Genomic DNA, 22,377 nt, shown 5'->3' on the forward strand with positions numbered 1-22,377 from the left:
TGTGTGTGTGTGTGCGCCTGTGCACGCGTGCATTTATCTACCTCATTATATTTACCCAAGTGTAACATACAGGATAAAAAACTATTCTCGTGGACCCCCGTTCCTATATCTTCATCGACCAAACTTGCCTTTATACCATTTATAATGTTTAACTGATCCTTTTCATATACCAGTGAATCTGCACAGACGAGTGTATCTCTTGATATCTTTCAAATATCTTCCTCTGTGTCTGAATAGAATCACCAGTGACGGTGTTGTCAATCAAATAATTCCGACAGTCGTCCCCGGATTCGAACCAAGGCTTGCGAGAACGCGAAGCCAACGCTCTACCAATTGAGCTATCGGGTGTCTAAAATTTCCAGGTTGGAGACTTTTAGTCACCCGATAGCTCAGCTGGTAGAGCGTCGGCTTCGCGTTCCCGCAAGCCTTGGTTCGAATCCGGGGACGAATGTCGGAATTATATGATCTTCCTCTGTGTGTATATGTGTATACATGGACCAGATATTTGTCTACTCCAAAGCCCCATATTACCCATTATTACAATTTTTCAAAATTGTATGTAGTGAACAAATCACTCCATATCACCCATTAGCTTCCTCCCCCCTCCCCCGTTTTTTATTCTTTATATATATATATATGTACATATATATATATATATATATATATATATATATATATATATATATATATACATATATATATATACATTTACTAGTTATTATCTATATGTAGTGGACCAATTTCTTCTTGTCATTACTCGTGCACAGTCGGCCACATAAGCAACAAACCAGTTACCACAATGTTTCGTTCATGAAGAGATAATTGTGTCTTATGAACCACATGAAGATTTATGAACTCCTCATTGAATGTTCCCTGAATATCAATCTTGTTGACTGAAACATTCTGATCACTGATACTTCATTTTTGTGGCCAACTGTATAAACTAATTTCTAATACCAATTATCAATACTTATCACTAATATCAACACACAAACAATTAATCAATTGATAACTCCTTTTAGTAACATTACTAATCTTCTTTTTTTTTCTCTCGTTCTCTTTCCTGTGGATGACCATCTCTATATTCGACTGCCCCACATTGGCCTCTGGCTGCCACCTTCTGAACTCCGAAATCCAAAATCTGAAATACGAAATCTAAAATCCGAAATCCGAAATCCAAAATCGGAAATCCAAAATCCAAAACCCAAAATCCAAATCCCAAAATCCAAATTCCAAATATCCAATATCCGAAAAAATCCAAATTCCAAAATCCAAAATCCAATCCAAAATTCAAAATCTGAAATCCAAAATCCAAAATCCAAAATCCGAAATCCGAAATCCAAAATCCAAAATCCAAAATCCAAAATCCAAAATCCAAAATCCGAAACCTGGGTAACACTCACCAACAAACTCCCAACATCAACAAACTGTGACCTCCGGATGAAAAAAAAAAAAAAAAAAATCTGGATTAAAAAACAACCTCCAACCTCGGAACTCGAAATTCCGAACTCGGAACTCCCGAACTCCCGAACTCGCCTCAGGTTTGAGGCCAACTTCGCCCAGCACACCATCCTCTTCACGTTCAAGTCGGCGGGCCTTCCGGAGGTGCAGCCGGGGCAGATCCGCATCCTACGCCGCCACAACCGCATGGAGGTTATCCTCTGAGGTCCTCTATGGTCCTCGCCCTCGAGGACGCACGAGGGGGAGGATAAGGAGTTTGCACACACGAAGAAAGGTGAGGTTCCTGGGGACTCAGAGGTAGGAATTGTACCCAAGTAGCTTTGCCCTCAAGGACGCAAGAGGGGGAGGATAGGGAGTTTGCACACACGAAGAAAGGTGAGGTTCCTGGGGACTCAGAGGTAGGAATTGTACCCAAGTAGCTTTGCCCTCAAGGACGCAAGAGGGGGAGGATAGGGAGTCTGCACACACGAAGAAAGGTGAGGTTCCTGGGGACTCAGAGGTAGGAATTGTACCCAAGTAGCTTTGCCCTCAAGGACGCAAGAGGGGGAGGATAGGGAGTTTGCACACACGAAGAAAGGTGAGGTTCCTGGGGACTCAGAGGTAGGAATTGTACCCAAGTAGCTTTGCCCTCAAGGACGCAAGAGGGGGAGGATAGGGAGTTTGCACACACGAAGAAAGGTGAGGTTCCTGGGGACTCAGAGGTAGGAATTGTACCCAAGTAGCTTTGCCCTCAAGGACGCAAGAGGGGGAGGATAGGGAGTTTGCACACACGAAGAAAGGTGAGGTTCCTGGGGACTCAGAGTGAGTTGTACCCCAAGTAGCTTTATTCGACTAATTGATTGATTAGTTGATTGGTTGATTGCTTGGTTGATTAACTGAGTGGTTAAGCGGTTAATTGTTTAATCTTAATTGATTGATCTATTTGTTGGTTTGTTGACTATTTGATTGATTGAGTGGTTGAGCGGTTTATTGATTAAGAAAGGTGAGGTTCCTGGGGACTCAGAGGTATGAATTGTACCCCAAGTAGCTTTATTCGACTGATTGATTGATTAGTTGATTGGTTGATTGCTTGGTTGATTAACTGAGTGGTTAAACGGTTAATCGTTTAATCTTAATTGATTGATCTATTTGTTGGTTGGTTCACTATTTGATTGATTGAGTGGTTGAGCGGTTTATTGATTAAGAAAGGTGAGGTTCCTGGGGACTCAGAGGTATGAATTGTTCCCAAGTAGCTTTATTCAACTGATTGATTGATTAGTTGGTTAGTTGATTGTTTGATTGATTAACTGAGCGGTTGATTGGTTGATTGAGTGGTTGGGCAGTTGATTGACTGATTAAGCGTTTTATTTTAATTAGTTGATCTATTGGTTGATTGACTGCTCTGATGGTTGGTCAATTGCTTTACGGGTTGGTTGATTGACTGATTGACTGATTGATTTATTCGATTGATTGATTGGTTAATTGGTTGGATGATCATATACTCCGGGATACATATGGAATGTTAATTAGATATATGAATTAATATATAAACCAGTCAATCAATACATAATTTGTTTGATTAATAGATTAATTGGCATATTGTTAATAAAGGAGGCCGAGCGGGTTAGAGCGTCGCCATTTGCGGCGGAGGTCGAAGTGACGGAAATCCAAAACCTACCGCCAGCGAGTTGGACCAAGGGCATGGTTGATGAAATTCCGTACTTCAAAATTCTGCTGAAGCATGGAATGGGATTTGTTAAAAAAAAATGGCAACTGGAGACGCCTGGAAGTAGTGCTATTGCTATACAAGAGTCGAAGAACTCCCAGAAAAAAAAAATAATAAAATTTCTTCACCGCCCCCATCTCCCATAACTCCCCCGACCCATCCGGGCGACGAGAAAGGATTCGAAGAACATCTCATAGACGTTCTTCGTGTTTTTTTTTTTTTTTTTTTTTTTTTTTTTTTTTTTTTTGATATATTCTGTGAGAATCTTCTTCTTCTTTTTGTTTTCCACCATGACGTCATTTCCTCTTTCCATTTCCAGACAAAGAGAGCGGAAGCCAAGGGCAGCACATCACCAGGAGCCCAATACCTAGGAGGCATCAATGCCTTCACTGCCGTAGTGGCTACAGTCTTTGTCGCCGCCAGAGCCACCACCACCACCATCACCACCACCACCACGATCGTCATCCCATAGGTACCACTACCTCCCCCACCACCACCACCACCACCACCACAGCGCCATCATGTTCACTGTTACATTCATCCGGATCACTCCCCGTGATCCCAGCTCCATCACTATCATCGCCCCGGCGCGGCAACGTAACGCGACTGGAGGCCCGCGTCCTACCGGGCACTGTCTCTCTGTTCCTGCTGGGTCTTCTGTGCCCACCGACGCCGGACGAGTCTCCTCCGCTCCCTACCAGCCCGGCACCGCTAATTTGCGCGTCCTCTTAAGGAAAAGGGGCGGCCTCTTAAGGGGGGAAGACCGACCGCTTGGGCTGAGGGTACCTTGGCTGGTGCCGAAGATGCCATCGGCCGTCAGAAGCTCCACGAACGAGACGAGATAATGACAATCATTAGTGTCACGTGGAAGAGTGGGCTGGGGAGAGTGAGGGGAGGGGGGGGAGGGGCGTGTGGAGTGTCACTTAAAGAACACTGGGTGACCTGTCTTCCCCCCCATCCCCCAGCCCCCTCACACACTCGCCGCCGCATTTCGAGTGTCCTTCAGCGAGAGGAACATGGAGGAAGAGGGAGGTCGAGGAGGGAGTGGGTGGCGGGGAGCTACTTTGCTACTGTGGGTCCTGCCCTCTTCTGGAGTGTCCGTGCTTGTATGTGGAGGAAGTGGACTGGGTTGTTTCGAGGAAGGGAGACAAGGGGGAAGTTCCACTTCATCCCTACCCAACTTCCAACCCGTCGGACGATGTGGTGAAACGTGAAACCAACGCATTTGTGCGCGTGGTGGCAGTACGTTCGCTGATGTCTGTACACTGTGTGTGTGTGTGTGTGTGTGTGTGTGTGTGTGTGTGTGTGTGTGTGTGTGTGTGTGTGTGTGTGTGTGTGTGTGTTTGTGTTTACTCTGGATGCCACGTTATCAATGACTGCAGGTGAGGCGAGGTGAGGTAAGGTGAAGGAGCTAGACTTACGACGTAACGTGACGGGGGGAATTAGTTGCCCACGATCGCCAGCTACGATCTACGAAATGCTCCTCCCACTATGAAACAACGGGTTCGCGACTGTGACACTTGTGATGTGATTTTATTTTTTTCCTTTTTTGGGTTTGTTTGTTTGTTCTTGAAGATAAATTAACCGTTAAACCAGGAGAAGACAGTTGTTTTTTGTCTTTTCCCAAATAATGCCTCTGCTCGACCAACTCTCGAGCATAGAAGAAGAGAAAGAAGAACACGCAGTTCATAATAAACCCATATGCAACCATTCTCTAGTGCCAAATTACGAACTCTGCTACATTCTGGTTAATCAATGATGTGTGTGTTTCGGTGACGAAAGCTCAATACGTGTAGATATGCAAACTGGCTGAAGACCGGCCGTGATCGTGAGAGGGAAGAACTAGAGTCCCCCAAAATTTCTTAAAGACTGCGCCTCATGAACTAGAGTCCCCCAAAATTTCTTAAAGACTGCGCCTCATGACTCATGATTAATGAGCCGCATGTTTGGTTATTCCCCTTAAAAGGGGCCTTAAAAAGGGGGTCCCCCTCCAGAAGAGGGTTACCAAAGGGGCTCAAAAAAAGGAAGAAATGAAAATGGTTCCGGAAAGAGGTCCCGGAAAGGTCCTCCGAAGAGACCTCGAAATGGGTCCTCGAAGGAAGTCTCCGAAGAGGTTCTTCAACAAGAGACCTCAAAAAAAAAAAAAATCCCCAAAAATGGGTCTTCACGCGCTGACTGTTGATATTTCATCATATGCACTGTTAAACAGCTCTAGAAGAGTTTAAATAACGACTAGGCAAATATGTGAAGAGTGTGAGAGTTTTGAGAAATTGCTATTTTTCCCTAAGGGTGTTAACTAATGAGGGTGATAATGATGATGATAACAATAATGCAAGCTCACGCTGATATGTGGCTATTTGTACTCCTGTTTTATGGAGGTTTGCAATTAATTTGATTAGATTTGATTAATCAAGACTACCTTGTACATGTCTAAGTCACAGCTGTTTGCTTGACTTTTGTGAATCGGTTGATGAGTCTCTGGGACGGGGATGGGGACGGGGACGGGACGGGGACGGGGACGGGGCAAGGTCGTTATTATCCTCTCATCTCTCTCTCTCCTCCTCTTCCTCCCTCCCTCCCTCTCTTTCTCTCTTCCTCCCTCACTCCCACCTTTCCTTTCCCCCTCCTTCTCCTTCCCCTTCTCCTTCTGCTGCCTAGCACATCTGTATTGCAAGTTGCCCCCTCCTCTCCCCTTCCCCCTTTCCCCTTCCCTGCTCTTCCCCACTTCCCCCCCCCCATGCTCCTCCCTCCTCTCCCCCTCCCCCTTCCCCAAGCAAGGGCCCACATAGCAAAACTGTGCGCCGTCTTGAAGATCGAGGCCCTAAGGTCGCCGGGACTCTATGGTCGCAAGAGACCATCGGACCTCGATAGATGAAGGTCAAGGACGCGGTTTATGACGTATATATGACGTCATTGTTCCGCAAGGAGATAAATGACGTAATAATCCGTGACGTCATTAATCTTCGAGGGATTATGACGTCACAGAAACGCTATAGAACGATTTTAATGTGACTATTGGGACCCGAGAAGGGGCCAGGCGACCATAGGGTAGCGAGAGAAGGGTTCTGTGTAATATATAGGCGCCATTTATTTGCCCTAGAAAGTGATGAATTAACTACAAAGTGTATATCATTCATACGAATATGTATAAAGTGCTCGCTTTTTTATATAAAAAGGATAATAATATGTATTGTGTGCGTTCGGGCGCGTGTGCGCGGGTTCAGTGTTCAGTGCGCCTTCATATTGCTAACCTCCTGCAGGCTGGAACCACCTTTTTTTTCCATTTGCAACCTTCATTTAACACCTGCAGTTTCCATAGGAACACCCTAATTCCCCTTACCCACACCTACGCGAAACACTTTTTTTTTTTTTTTTTTTTTTTTTTTGGTCACTCTTCAACCTGTGGTTATCCATGACGTAACACGTGTTACGTGTTAGATTGACTGGGTGTGTTATGGTCATCACTCAGTGTTATGAGCGGTTCGCACATCACGCTAAGGTGTTTGTTTTGTCATCTCATATCATCGTTACACCATTTTCATCACACCTACGTTACGTCATCACATTTTAGCGTCCTTGTCATCACACATCATCATGTGATGTTACCAAATTCACTGTAACACGTCACTTCACCGTCATCACTTCACGTTACACAGACATCACATTAACACCAAATCACTCTCCACATCACACTGCGTGATGTCATCGCGTGATCCCACATCACATTACGTCACGATCATCACGTCACAATCCCTCATCACATTATGACACTGTCATAGTACGTCACCGTTTGCATAACATTCCTATCATCACATTCATGTCATAGTGATGACGTCATTTCATGTCAAAGTGATGACGTCATTTCACCATCATGCTCTCCACTAGTGCCATAAACACCTTCTCCAACAATCATCACCACCAGTTCATCACCACCACCATCACCACCACCACCACACCGCTATTGTTACCACAGATTCTGCTGCATTCGAAACCACCACCTACCACATACCACATACCATCTATACCACCTAAATGCGAGAGATGCGGGTCATGGAGTTGTTGCATAATTGCATGACAAAAACAAACCAACATACAAAAGGAATGGAGGAGGGAAAAAACAAGTGAAAGAAGTGAAGGAGAAAGGAGAGGAAGAGGAAAAGGAGGAAGAGGGGGAGAGGGAAGAAGATGAGAAGGAGGAGGAGGAGGAGAAGAAGGGAGAGGAAGAAAATGAGGAAGAGGGGGAGAGGGGAGAAGATGAGAAGAAGAAGGAGTAGGAGCAAGTAAACGAAAAAGCAGAGGAAGTGAAAGATAAAGAGTGAAAAGAAAAGGAAGTGAAGAGGAAATGGAATAAGGAGTAAGAGAAGAAGAAGAAGGAGGAGGAGGAGGAGGGAAGAAGGAGAAGAAGAAATAAAAGACGAAAAAAAGGAAAGGAAAAAAAGTATGGAAGAAACTGAGAAGCGGAAGGACAGTTGCCATCCTGGAGTGTTCCACAGCCTGATGAGGCCGCATTGTCCTGACGAAGTAACCGGGGCAGTTCGTGACTTCATATGTAAATAATTCGCACCCAACACCACCCCACCCAACCATCCCCAACCCCATACCAACCCCCCACAAGCTAACCCCCCCAACCCCTTTATACCTCCTCCTTTTTCTTTGCGCCTGGGTTTAGCATTTTGAGAAACAGTGATAAAACAAGAACTGATGATAACAATAATAATGGTAATAATATTAATAGTAAGAAGTAATAGAGGGTAATAAGCGAGGGTACCATTCTTATGAAGGTGTTTCATTATCAAGGGGGAAATACCGAAATAATGTGCTGGTAATAACAAAAATAGGAAGGAAACGTATTTTTTTTTTAAGTTTGTATATTTACTGTATTCATGTATATGTGTATACAGTATATATATGTATATGTGTATACATGTATGTATATGTGCATATATTGCGTATATATGTGCATTCATGTGTACATGTATGTACATATGTTTATATATGTATATATATATATATATATATATATATATATATATATATATGTATAGTTACATATATGCATAGGTACATATATGTATATGTATATATATATATGTATAGGTACATATATGTATACGTACCCGAGGACGTCCTACCAGGACGTCAAAGAGAATCATCTCCCCATCTTCAAACCCCGACAACTTCTTCACTTCCATTTGGAGGTAGAGCCCCGAGGGGCTGACACTCAGTCCCCGGACTGGGCCTAAGGTCTCTCTGTCAATTTTGTCTGCATTCCTTCCACCTTTGACTCTAAGGAGAGCCGACAACCGACAACGGGTCTCCTCCCCTTACTACTCTGAACTTGTGACATAGAAACAGCCCCTCACTGATACAACACAGTCCAAAGTTTCTTCCCAGAGAGATCTGTCAGAGAGATCAATGGTTCTCTATGCATGAGGACCATTCCCAGATGCTGTATATGTATATATGTATATCTGCATGCATGCATGTATATATGTATTCTGTAATATACGTATGCATGCATGTATATAGGTATGTATTGCATATGTATAGATGTACATATGTATATGTACATATGTATAGATATATATGTATACATATTTACATAAGTACATATGTATATATGTATATACTTACATATGTTTATGAAGTTGTTATTATTTCGTCTATATTGAACCTCCCTGTGTGGATAGTTCAATTCTGATTCAGCAAATCCCCTCCTATCTTTCTTCCTAGAGCACAGGGAAGAGCGAGGAGGAGGAGGAGGAGGAGGAGGAGGAGGGACTACGATGATGAAGAGGAGGAGATGAAGGAAGAAGAAAACGAAAAGAAAACGGGGGATGAACGCGAGTGAGTGGTTTGCTGCGTGTGAGAATGGCGTCGTGGGAGGGAGAGGAAAATCAAACGTAGTTGAACTTTGTAAAATATATGAGTAATTAAATTATTCTCGGTTGTTTTCATACCCTATACTGACCTCCGCAAACTGGCCGCATCTGCCGGGGCCGCTCTAAGGAGAATATTATAGTTTTAATTTATTATTAATATGATTTTTTTTTTTTTTTTTTTTTTTTTTTTTTTTTTTTTTTTTTTTTTTTTTTTTTTTTTTTTTTTTTTTTTTTTTTTTTTTTTTTTTTTTTTTTTGCATCCGACCTAGATATGGATCAAAAGGTCTCCTGTCGGCATGCTCCGCCTTTGTAATCCTTTGAATATGGCCAAGGGCCGTGTACTTCTGACTTTGTTAATGAGCTCACTTTTCTTACCAAAGTTTCTTGTATGGTACCAAGGCCCCGACACGAAAGATTATCATGGGGCGACCTCTATCATCCTGACAAAGATAATGACGTGAGTTGTTAGTGTCTCTTTCAAAGTCTCTCTGACTCAGGTCCTCTATTCTACCTAAGACCAGTCCCTCTGTCTCAAGACCTCTCCTCTACCCCAAAACCAGTCTCTCTGTCTCAGGACTTCTCCTCTACCTAGGACCAGTCTCTCTGTCTCAGGACTTCTCTACCCAAGACCAGTCCCTCTGTCTCAGGTCCTCCCCTCTACCTAAGACCAGTCTCTCTGTCTCAGGACCTCTCCTCTACCCCAAGACCAGTCTCTCTGTCTCAGGTCCTCTCCTCTACCTAAGACCAGTCTCTCTGTCTCATGTCCTCTCCTCTACTTAAGACCAGTCTCTCTGACTCAGGTCCTCTCTTCTACCTAAGACCAGTCTCTCTGTCTCAGGTGCTCTCCTCTACCTAAGACCCGTCTCTCTGTCTCAAGACCTCTCCTCTACCTAAGACCAGTCTCTCTGTCTCAGGTCCTCTCCTCTACTTAAGACCAGTCTCTCTGTCTCAAGACTTCTCTACCCCAAGACCAGTCTCTCTGTCTCAAGACCTCTCCTCTACCTAAGACCAGTTTCTCTGTCTCAGGACTTCTCCTCTACCTAAGACCAGTCTCTCTGTCTCAAGACCTCTCCTCCACCCCAAGACCTGTCTCTCTATCTCAAGACCTCTCCTCTACCCAAGACCAGTCTCTCTCTGTCTCAAGACCTCTCCTCTACCCCAAGACCAGGCTCTCTGTCTCAGGTCCTCTCCTCTACCTAAGACCAGTCTCTCTGTCTCAAGACTCCTCTACCCCAAGACCAGTCTCTCTGTCTCAAGACCTCTCCTCTGCCTAAGACCAGTTTCTCTGTCTCAGGACTTCTCCTCTACCTAAGACCAGTCTCTCTGTCTCAGGACCTCTCCTCTACCTAAGACCAGTCTCTCTGTCTCAAGACCTCTCCTCTACCCCAAGACCAGGCTCTCTGTCTCAAGAGATTTCTACCTCAGAACTCTTCGTCTCTCTTCCATTCTCAAATCCTCTGTCTGTCTCTTCGCACTTTTCTTTGTCTGTCTTTCTCTCTTTCTTTGTTCCTCTGTCTCTCCCTGTATGTCTCCCTGTCTCTTTCTCTGTCTCTCCATTATCTCCTCTTTCTCTCAGTATCTTTCTATGTCTGTTTTACTGTCTCTCTTTCTGTATTTCTCTCATTATCTCTCCTTTGTTTCAACTACGAGCCTCTGTCTCTCTTTGTATACGCATTTCTCTCTCTTTTTGTCTTTCAATTTACCTGTGTTTCTCTCTTTCTCTGTGATTTTGCCTCTCCTTCAGCTGTTTCGTCTCTGCCAGTCTCTAATCCTGTTAGCTGCTCTGACAGTCTCTCAGCATCTCTCTGTCAATCTTCCTCCTCTTCTGTCAGTCTCCCTTCATCTCTGTCAATCTTTGTTTAATCTATTCTGCTTCTGTCGAAGTCTCTGTTCCAATCAATCTCTCTTTGTATCAACCTATTTTTGTATCAGTCTCTCTCTCTCTCTCTCTCTCTCTCTCTCTCTCTCTCTCTCTCTCTCTCTCTCTCTCTCTCTCTCTCTCTCTCTCTCTCTCTCTCTCTCTCTCTCTCTCTCTCTCTCTCTTAGTCTACCTCTGCCTCGGTCTATGTGTCAGTGGTCTCTGTCCTTGTTAAAGATTCTATCTCAGCATTTCTCTATTTAAGTTTGTTAATACGTCTTTGTAATCTGTCAGGTATTTTCTGTGTTTATTTTCTGTTTGTGATTTCATATATTTCTGTGTCCGTCTGTATTTCTCTTTCTCTCTGTGCATCCTTATGTTTGGTTTTTATTTCTGTATTTGTTTCTATCGCTCTCTGTAGATTATTCATCGCGGTCTTGGACCACGTGTTGGACTCGTGATCGACAGCTCCCTACCAGATGAGAGCTTAGAGATCATTCATGTCCGCCCTATGGTTAGGTTAATGTACCTTACACACACACACACACACACACACACACACACACACACACACACACACACACACACACACACACACACACACACACACACACACACACACACACACACACACACACACACACACACACACACACACACACACACACACACACACACACACACACACACACACACACACACACACACACACACACACACACACATATGAGCTCTAAGCTCTCATCCGGGAGGTTAGTAACTGTCGATCACGAGTGCAACACGTGATCCAAGACCATGGTGAATCACACATCAACTCCTTGTCCACGAGAGAGTGTCTGCCTCCAACATTTGCTCCAATTTTTGTTCTGTCTCTCATTATATCATATAATGAGATAGACATATAATATATGTCTAGATAGATAGACATATGATATATGTCTATCCGTATATTTAGGCTGCGTTTACACCAAGCCAATTGAATTTATTCTGTTCACGAATAGTCAACACGATTCATGAATCGTGATTCTTCTTCATATATTGAACCTATTCGATACGCTTGGTGTAAGCAGCAGCAGCAGCAGCAACAACGACAACAGCAATAATGATAATGATAATTTTATTTGGCATTAAATCAATATACACGAAGTGCAGATAATAAAAAGAACACATAGTTTGAAATAACAATTACATATGCCGAGTATAACTATAACACAACAAAACATGTAAGCTTATATATGATTTTGTTTATGCGGACAAGTCTAAATGTTTATTTGTTTCTAAGTATCTCTATCCTTCTTTCTGTATTTTTGTTTTTTTGCCTGTATGCCTGTCTGTTTCCGTTCACTCCTTTTTGTCTGCACATATTTCTGCCTGTCTGTGTTTGTCTGTTTCTATAGTCTGTCCTATCTTTTTCGTTTTTTCTCGATCTAACTTAAGTTTTCTTTTCTTTGTTTTGGGGTGACTATTAAAAAATCCGCTCATATGACAAAAGGAAAGGGCAAGTGTAGCTTTAACAAGCTGACGACTCCCTCGTGCACTTCTACTGGAAAGATAGGACCACGGGTACTGTAGAGGAGGTAAGCATAAGGTCTTATGAATATAAGAAAAAAAAATGGTTGATCTATGAAAATATCATATACACATTCTTCGATTTGATAAGATACATATATGTTTTGGACAGTAATTTGTCTCATCTTTTTATTTTTTCTCTGTACAAAAAGGCTTTTTACATTCACCAGTGAGGTAGCCAGCTAAACTATGACCCACCCACTCTTTCAACAAATATTTGTGGTATTTATAAAAGATATTAGCCAGTCTCACAGCAGCAGTTCTTACCTATGCTGCCAGCTGAATCTTAACATTCTGAGTATTTGAACCCAGTGGCGGCGCCAGGGGGGGGCTTGTGGGGGCTTTAGCCCCCCAAAAAAGTGGCCAGCCCCCCCATTAGCCCCCCAACTGAAATGAGCAAATTTAAAATTTAAAACACTCATTGAAATAATTTTATTAAGTGGAATTTTTAATTGCCAGGGCTAAAGATTTGTCAGCCATCAGTGCTAGCCCAACCATTAACCCCCTCCCCTTCTGAAATGAGGATGATATATGTGTATTATCATATTACTATTAGCCCCCCAAAAATTTGCTCAGCCCCCCCAACTAAAAATTCATGGCGCCGCCGCTGTTTGAACCCTATACATAAGTACTGCAAATTAAAAGTAACTGTAGTGATTAAAAAATGAATGGTTAATTAGTTTACTTGATGACATCTTGAGGTCTTTTGACACAGTCGTGGTGGTCCACTGCTAACATCTTTATATTTACCAAGAGTTAGGTTAGGTGTCACAGATGCAATTCTTGGTAAATTTATAAAAACCATGGGTAAATATTTAGAAGTGCACACCTATGTGATATAGCAATAGAAAATTATTAATTTAGAAAATTATAATACATTAACATAATATATAGTTTTTGGTAAAAAAAATTAGGGTATTTGTTCAGTTTTGGACCTGGACACAATATAGCAATAGAAAATTAAATGTTAATTTTGTAAATTATGATACATGAACGTAATGTACGATTTTCTTGGCGGAAATAAACATAAGAAATACCTTGCTACAAGCAAATATACTAACGAATGAAGGTGCCATAGGATTAGGATGCTATCTTCTCTGTCGAGTGTTTGTCCTCTACCCAGTCTAGTTGAAATGTCAGTTACAAGGTGTACAGCCTTGGTACTTCTGGCAGTACCTCGCGAGGTACATATTCTTGAAGGAATGCCATGGAACTGAAATCCATGTGAACAAGTTGTATAGACACGGTAAAGGAAACATGGACTGGAGGTGAAGTTTTTATTCCTGACGTTTCGTCTATCGACTTTCTCAAAGGAATAAAAGATTCACCAGTCCATGTTTCCTTTACCGTGTCTATACAATGCCATAGAACTGAAATTCATGCATTCCTTCATGCTGCAAGAACCCTATATACCTCGCAATCTGAGAGTGATTGAACAGCCTGCCAACGTCTCTCACGATGACGATGACGATCCGGATGACCCATAAATTGTAGGTACCGATATATTAAACACGGGTTAGGTTTCTTTTCATGTCCTCTTGTTTTTTTTTTTTTTTTTTTTTGTGAGGCGAAGAGAAGTCTGTAGGAAATTGAAATGATCGTATAATAGTCATGTATAAAAGGGTTACTGCCATTGAGCAAATTTTAAGGGATATTTGTTAGGTCTTGTATAATCGGTCAGGAGGCATGTCGTAGGTGATTTGGACATCGAGGTTTGCTTCTTTATCAATCAAAACCAGGGAAAGTTGTCGGACACATAATTTTAGAGAAAGGTAGAAAGTGAGAGAAAAATTGAAACGAGGTGTAGTATGAAAGTTGAAAATGAAGTGAATTTTAGTCGAAGAACAAGCATGTGTATATACATCTTTTTCTAACCACAATGCACTTTAATTCTAAGCCATCAACATCGAGACTCGAGAAGGCCAACATCCAGAAATAGAAACGTGGTGCAGCCAAGGGCTCGAACCTGCGCTAGCACGTGACAAGTGTAAGTGACTTAACCGATTGCGCCATCAAGAGAGATAAGCATGTGTATATGTTTGTGAATGTGGGTGTGATTTTCGTGGAAATCAGCTCTGGCTATGTGGGCATCTGGCACGTTTCCCTGATGTTGATCCTATTCAGCGTTGTTTCCACAAGAGACAACCCTCGACAGAGGAGACGAAAACGACGCCCTCGGAATTCATGACTGGGGCAAGTTGATCAAACCTTTAGAGATATTTTGTGGAGTGGCAAGGGTGCCTGCATGGGAGTTTGCTCGGAGAGACCGTTGGGACTGGCGCCACCTGTGAGTGAAGCAACGCGCTCCCTGTCGTATGCCCCCAATGGATGGTGATGATGACGACGACGATGATGATGATTATGATGATGATTTTTCCACATCTTGTCCGACACTCACTATTGCTTTCCTTGGATTCCCTCCGGTCATAAAATTCCTCTAGGTCCGAGGGATCGTCGACCACAGTCTTTCACCTTTGTCACTCAGCCTTTCCACTTCCTTTACCTCAATTAGATTTGTCTCACGAGTAACTAAAGGATCCATTTTCCTATCTCAGAAAATGTTGTCTGTATTCTCTGTTTTCATTGCCATATTCTTATACAGTTAATCAGATCTGTGGGTGAGCCACTTAGTTGCAACGTATGTCCGATTAGGTAACAGTGTATGTTTGAATATATAGTATTTTACATGATATCCTATTTCCAAACCATCACTTCCTTTCTCGCCAAGAAAGAAAAAAAAAATCGGTGAGGTAGTCAGCGTATAATGAACAGCCAGAATTTATTTCTATTTTATTTTTAGTGTAGGTATTCATGGGGCAAAATGGGAATCCAGAAACAAGTTTCAAACAATCAAAGAAACACAAGTGATTTTTTTAATTTTAATAAGTAAATACATATACGCCCACTGGTCTCTCTCTCACATACACATATACACACGCGCGTGCGAGCACACCCACACATACACACCCACACATACATACACACACTTAAACACGTATTGTCATTTATACCCTAACACAAACAGCAGGAAGTGTGCCGTGGCCCACTATTGGCTACCCCGCAGAGACACATGTTTTGTCCACTGCAGGTTTGTGCCATAAATACAAAAGAATATTAAGTATATTGTTTGTATTTCTGCGTGGATTAAGTGTATCCTTAAATGTACAAAACTGACTTAAAGTAATTAAACTAAAGTTGTCTTTCTTGATGTGAAGGTGAGAAAAAGCTAGGGAGGTAGGCTACTTCCACAAGTTGACCAGGGAGCAGATCATCCCTGCTCCACCTGGCAGTAAATCTAGGCGTCTTGAGGCAGTTCACACACCAGGGCAATCACATCCAGCACGTCCCTTGCCTCCTTGGGTCTTCTTGCTAACCTGTTGCGATATTGTTGCTCCTGCCATTACAAGAGGTTGTACAAAACCAAATTTATTCTTTTAAGTACAATTGTTGTCTCGTATGATGGGGTGAATTGCCTTGTATTAGGCATTGGAGAAAGGCTAATGTTAACATGATCATGGATGAGGTAATCCTTGGTTACAACTTTATTTAATTCTACGGGACACTATTCAAACATGTCGATGTATTTGTGATTTATTCCAAACGACAATTACTCTGATATATCGAGGATCTGATAATATTGGTAAATCAAACATACAGTAATTGTTCTATGTGATGATACAAAGAACTTAGTAGTACGAGGTTAAACTAAGGAGAACCTTTCATCAAAGTCTTTGCAGTTGTTTGTAAAGATGTCTCATTCTATGAGGTCAACTGCCAGAACTTTTTCTTTGGCCTATGCAAGGTAAATCTCCAAGACACTTGGTCGGGTTTATTAATTTCTTAAAATACACCATGGACAGGTCAATGGCACATGGGTTTGTGTGTTGGCGTTAGGATTTGGTCAATCAATCCGTGGAGATATAAGACAGTAGCAATTAGTTGGTCGTTCTGCCACAGGATCAGCAGAGAATTAAAGTAAGTCAGTGTTATAAAGGCCTTTCAAAATCAGCAAGTCAAATTAGATTTTTCAGTCTTTGGAAGACCAGCGCCCGTACCTTTTTCAAACACAGTTATCCTTCCACACTGGGGTCCTTCCTTTGGTATGGGCTTGTCGGCTACCTCCATCGCATGAACAGTCTGATCGATCACTGTAGAAGGCAGCTTGAGCAAGAAGTATAAGATATGGTAATCGTGGGTATTTGACATGCATCGCTCGAACAACCACCTACAGTCATCGAACCGACTTCATCGTTAGCAGTAGAATCTTCCATGTTTAGTCCATAGTTGTTGCGTTGGCTTTGCTCTTAATGGTTTCATTCTTTCCCTCACTGCCGTCATCACCGCTCGCAAGCATCTTACGTCGTCATCTCGATGATCATGCGTCAATGCTGAGCATCCCTCGTCACTTGGACCATCACCGTCACAATCACCATGACAACGACCAGCATGACCTCACTGGCACCGGCAACGTTCCCTGACTTCACCCCGGGGCATTTTCTCCCCGAAGACGCGCAAGGGAAGTTACCCCTGAGGTCGCTTCCAGGCGGTGTGACGTCAGTGGATTGACGTCAGCACTTCTTTGTCTGCTCGAACCTGACCAGGAAACCTGTGTGTCCTGTTTTCTCATCTGAATGAAAGTGGAACTTCAGACTTGTAGCTCCCGGCTGGTACTCTGCTATCCCTGGAGAGGAAAGGGGAGAAGAAAAGATGTATAAAACCGGAATTTAGAATCAAATCTTAACAAATGGTTTAACTGTAGCATGATAGTGAGTAAACAGAAAATTTGGGAATTTGTCTGAATAAACATATAAAGCTAACAATCTGAGAACTTAAGCTGGAAAATGTTTAATTCAAAGAAAATTATTATTTGTTTCTTGAATCATTTGTAAAGTGCAGGTGGCCACAAGTAAATAATGCATGATACATTAATACCCTTGCCATCTTGGAAAACTTTGTTTCCAAATATTCCAGCACGGGAAGACAGCGAAGTACTTTTTCTCCAAACGAAGGAGCCGAGGTAAGATAATGCACTAATTGTGTAAAATTAAACAAGAACTCAAGATTAAGGAATCGGTAGTTGACTCCTCCTAGTTTACATAATGGCTATTAAAATGAAATCCATGTTAAGACTGAACCTATATCAGTGCAACATTTTGCTTGTTATAGCTTTATCAAGATCAAGCAAAACGAACGTCGTACTACCAAAAGCCTCGTCTCACGGGGTCTCCCTTTTGATAGACTCTTCGGCAGCTGCCAAAAGGTTACATAACACCATTGCATTGCATCTCAGTAATGGGGCAAGCCCGAAATTTTGCATAGTCTCCCGCGTTTTTATCTAGAACCATCTCTCACATCAGTTAACATAATTGCTTGGCTTTTGGTCGAGTTTTACGTAAGAACGTGCACAACACGGAGCCAGTCTTGAGGCCCAAGGTTCCATCTCTCACATTAGTTAACAGAATTATTTGGCCTTTGGTCGAGTTTTACGTAAGAACGTGGAACAACACGGACACAGTCTTGAGGTCCAAGGTTCCTTACATGTAAAGTCGAGTTTGCCGCAGAGGAAACCGCAGGAGGGCAAGTGGAGGAAGTCCAAGCAGGCTCCACCCTGATACGTCATAATCGGTGGTTCGACTTCAAAACTTGTGCTCTGCATTCGTATGCCGCAGACTTCAGGACTCGATCTGAAAGAAGAAGGAATTGGTCAAAAATGGCCTCACGGCAACAGACCATAAACAGTGAAACATTATTTCTTATAGAAAGAAGATAAGTAAATACGGTCTTCACAAGGAGGGGTTGTAAAGGAGCACTACGCTGATAAAATGGAGACAACTTTAATCATGGTTATATGGAAGATAAATAGCATCTTTCTCAACATCCTTTAAGACGGTGGAGGATCTACCCATGACCATGTGGAATAAACACTCATAAGGTAGTAAAGGGCTAATGACAGTAGTAAGGTATTTTCTTTCGAGAATGTTCACGCCTAATGTAATAGGGTTAGACTTGACGAAGGATAGATTCTACCCCATTTGGACTAAACTGAATTGTTTGTGGTTCGCGGGAGTTTGAGAAGTACGTCACCTTTTGTGAACCACATCTTTGTCTTGATGTAATACGCAAACAGGAATAATTACCCCAACGCTGACTGGCCTTACATTACAAACTCATTCGGGTATTTCTTAGAATGATAAGGAGTGTTAATGGAACACTACACCTTTTGTGAACCACATCTTTGTCTTGATGTAATACGCAAACAGGAATAGTTACCCCAGTGCTGACTGTCCTTACCTTACAAACTCATAAACACAGTCGAGTCCATTCGGATATTTCTTAGGATGATAAGGAGTGTTGATGGTACCACGGGTGTCTGTGATTCGGGTGTAGCAACCCGCGCCTCCCGTGCCGGGTATGGAAGAAACGGGTGGGTCCTGCGTCTGGTATGGACCGAAGCAGGTCTTCAGGAGCTCATACCTGCAAAGGGGGAAACAACGAGTGAGTAGCTGGGTAGTGGAAGATACAAATATCGTTCTTGTCGTTGGTTGTTCATTGACCTGCAAAAAGAGGTTACAACGAGTGAGTAGCTGGGTGGTGGTAGGCACAAGTATCATTCTTGTCGTTGGTTGTTCATTGCTACCCGAAGGCCATGTACAGCCGCGACAACCACGTGTCATGGGACGTGCATTGTCGCCCACATGGCTAGACCTGACGCTCCTTTGACAGTGCGACCCTGCTTGACCCAACCTAACCTAATCCAGTGCAATTATGTAATTATCCACCACGGGTTACTACTCGCGCCGTATATATATATATATATATATATATATATATATATATATATATATATATATATATATGTGTGTGTGTGTGTGTGTGTGTGTGTGTGTGTGTGTGTGTGTGTGTGTATATGCTCCTGCCGCATGTAAAGTCAGTTCACTCGTACCTTACAATAAAGGAGATGAACTCACCAGAACCTTTTTAGCATCTCACAGTAGCACCGCTTTTCGTTTTCCTCTTATTTTTACTTATTTATTTATTGTAGTAAGATGAATTTACCCCACACTTTGAAGTACTCATGGGGACAAATCAGTTTACTTATAGAATTCATGGATAATAAACACAAAAGCGATCTCACTGAGGAGGGTGAAAAACAGTTTTAATACTGATTCAATATTGATGAAACAGTTGAAACATTTTCAATACTGATATTTCTCCATTTCCGTAGTTTTAAAGATGGTGGGTTCCTCGATGCATTCTTTTTCTCCAACTTTGATATTAGTTTCCCTCAGCACATCCACATCCGTATCCGTAGCACGTCCATTACCCCCCCAAAATTCTAAATTGCCCCATTTGGGGTAATTTATCCCAGTTCCCCGACCACTGATCTGGGGGTTCTCTCAGATTACACTCACCTTATCCGGAAGCCAGTTCGGCCCTCTGTTAGATCGCCAGCATGGAAGACCAGTCTGATAGCCGTGGCGTCCGGCTGGAACAGGTATTGGTCTATGGACGACGAGGCGTGAGCGATAGGTCGACATTAGACATCATCAGGTACAAGAGGGTCGAAAAAAGTTAAGTATTGCAGCGAAAGAAAACACAAGTAAATAAACAAAGAACATGAAAAATGGAGAGGATAAAAGGGTAAAAAGATAGAACAAAGGTTTGTGGCTGGATCAAGCGTGTGAGGACAAGAGAGATCATATGGGGAGGGAATGTATAGATGGAGTTAAGAGGAAAGGATCAGAGTGAAGAACGGGAGGAAACGGGGACTAATTTATTAAAGAGACACCAAGTCTTTCCCTCTAGACAGTGTCAGTTCTCATATAACTAGTGTCTGCTCCTTATCCTATCAAATTTACAATGACTTAGATGAATTTGTTCTGTTATTTCCCCTTATAATGTCATCCCAGGATAATATGAATGCTATTTTTTTAGCCAAATTTGCTCAGGCACTCCAGGTGTAAACAGCGTAAACGATAAATTACAAAAAAGGTTCTTTAAACTCACAAATTTGCCCAGACACTCTTAAGTATAAAATGCGTAAACGAAAATTTACAAAAAGTTCTTTTAACTCACAAATTTGCCCAGGCACTCTAAGTATAAACAGCGTAAACGAAAAAAAATCAAAAAGTTATTTTAACTCACAAATTTGACCGGTGGTGTTGCCGCAGATCCTCGTGCCCCGCTCAGGCACACACGAGGGCATGGAAACCCAGTCCCTCTGGCAGAAGCCGCCCTCCTCGGGACGCCCCACGTCCAGTGACAACACTGAAAGGTAAAGACACAGGTTACATAAGGAATTTACAATAATAATATCCTGGGAATAGACTCTCTTACAGACATACCTTACTGGAAGTTATCACTGTGATAATACCGATGAGAAGAATGTTTTCTCTATTTCTTTGACCTTCTTCTAAAGAATATTTTCTCTATTTCTCTGACCTTCTTCTACGTAGTCGAAGGCAAAGTAAAGACACAGGTTACATAAAGAATTTACAATAATAATATCCTGGGAATAGACCCTCTTTCAGACATACCGTATTGGAAGTTATCACTGTGGTAATACCGATGAGAAGAGTGTTTTCTCTATTTCTCTAACCTTCTACGTAGTTGAAGGTAAAGACACGGATTGCATAAGGACTTTATAATGATAATATTTTGGGAAGAGACCCTCTTTCAGACGTACCTTACTGGAAGTTATCACTGTCGCAATACCTCTGACCTTCCTCATGTAAAGAGCAAAATTCTAAAGTCTGTTTATTGGCCAGAAGTTTCTCTGTTAATTTAAAGCATTTTCAAAGGAAGAATGTCAAGTGCATACAAATCTGTATATTTATGCTCATAAGTAGGGTTTACGATGTAAGCTACCTCTCCTAGTGTGGTTCTCTCATTCTTAAATGAGGTGATCGACGACGCTGATGGTTGGCTCTCGCCGCGAGCCTATCAACAGCCGGTATTACCAAATCGATAATTTTATACAAAATAATGATAAGGACAGTACTGTTAGTATTAGTAATAATAATGATAATAATCATAAAGATACCAAATTTCAACATCCATAGCGCTCACGTCACAATGCTCGTCCGCGCGCGCTTTGCGCGAAGCCCAAAAAACTCAATCAGAAACCCTCATTGTTTGAGGGAATTAGTTCCTCCCAGTTTCAATGATTAGAAACCCGTAGCCCCATAGTGGCTGGCAACGATCCTCGGGCCTTCCCACAGATCTCTCAAGACAGAAACTTGGTATTGTTATCTGTATTGTTGACTGAGACGGTTTCAGTTTCAGCTAATTATAGGAGGAGGAAAGCAGTCGCTAATTGTCAGTTCCACTTGTGTGAAAAGGTGGAGGAAATGCAGATGAAATTCAGGAGGTAAATGCCTTAAGAATATAGATACTAGTTTTAAAAATGGATTGATTGATTCACACACACACACATACACACACATACACACACACACACACACACACACACACACACACACACACACACACACACACACACACACACACACACACACACACACGCACACACACACACACATACACATACACACACACACACACACACACACACACACACACACGCACACACACACACACACACACACACACACACACACACACACACACACACACACACACACACACACACACACACACACACACACACACACACACACACACACCGGCTCAATGGTCCAATGCTACAGGTCTCGACCGCTAATTCAGTGATCCGAATCCAAGTCCCACCCAGGGTTGAGAAATGTACATCATCTCTGCACTGCGAGCCGGTACTTCAACTCTGGTGGGTAAGGAATTGGCTGTGTATGTAAGGTCCACATCATTACAATAGATCGTGTCATATATGACCCCTGAGCTCTCACTTGGAAGGATAGTAGCTG

General features: G+C 42.4%; 3 protein-coding genes across 4 annotated transcripts in view; 2 read left to right on the plus strand and 1 right to left on the minus strand.

The window, feature by feature from the left end:
* The window catches only part of Myo95E (Myosin 95E), a 113,380-nt gene extending 107,672 nt beyond the window's left edge, over positions 1-5,708 (plus strand). The window contains exons 26-27 of the mRNA XM_076180560.1: positions 1,542-1,735; positions 3,486-5,708. Of these exons, the coding sequence (XP_076036675.1) occupies positions 1,542-1,665 (124 nt within the window). The 3' untranslated portion in view covers positions 1,666-1,735; positions 3,486-5,708. The remainder of the gene's footprint in view (positions 1-1,541; positions 1,736-3,485) is intronic.
* LOC143022387 (uncharacterized) overlaps positions 1-22,377 on the plus strand; it is a 372,359-nt gene that overhangs the window by 195,772 nt on the left and 154,210 nt on the right. The gene's annotated exons all lie outside the window — the stretch shown is intronic.
* LOC143022251 (neuropilin-1a-like) overlaps positions 15,285-22,377 on the minus strand; it is an 86,869-nt gene continuing 79,776 nt past the window's right edge. For both annotated transcript variants that reach the window (XM_076180388.1, XM_076180387.1), the window contains exons 4-8: positions 20,621-20,743; positions 19,888-19,978; positions 18,767-18,949; positions 18,014-18,159; positions 15,285-17,156 (exon numbers count right to left, since the gene is read on the minus strand). In XM_076180388.1, coding sequence (XP_076036503.1) covers positions 17,044-17,156; positions 18,014-18,159; positions 18,767-18,949; positions 19,888-19,978; positions 20,621-20,743 — 656 coding nt within the window. In that variant the 3' untranslated portion in view covers positions 15,285-17,043. The remainder of the gene's footprint in view (positions 17,157-18,013; positions 18,160-18,766; positions 18,950-19,887; positions 19,979-20,620; positions 20,744-22,377) is intronic.

This window comes from Oratosquilla oratoria, chromosome 44 (genome assembly GCF_046742065.1).
Source record: "Oratosquilla oratoria isolate Oo_2021 chromosome 44, ASM4674206v1, whole genome shotgun sequence".
Taxonomy (NCBI): Eukaryota; Metazoa; Arthropoda; class Malacostraca; order Stomatopoda; family Squillidae; genus Oratosquilla; species Oratosquilla oratoria.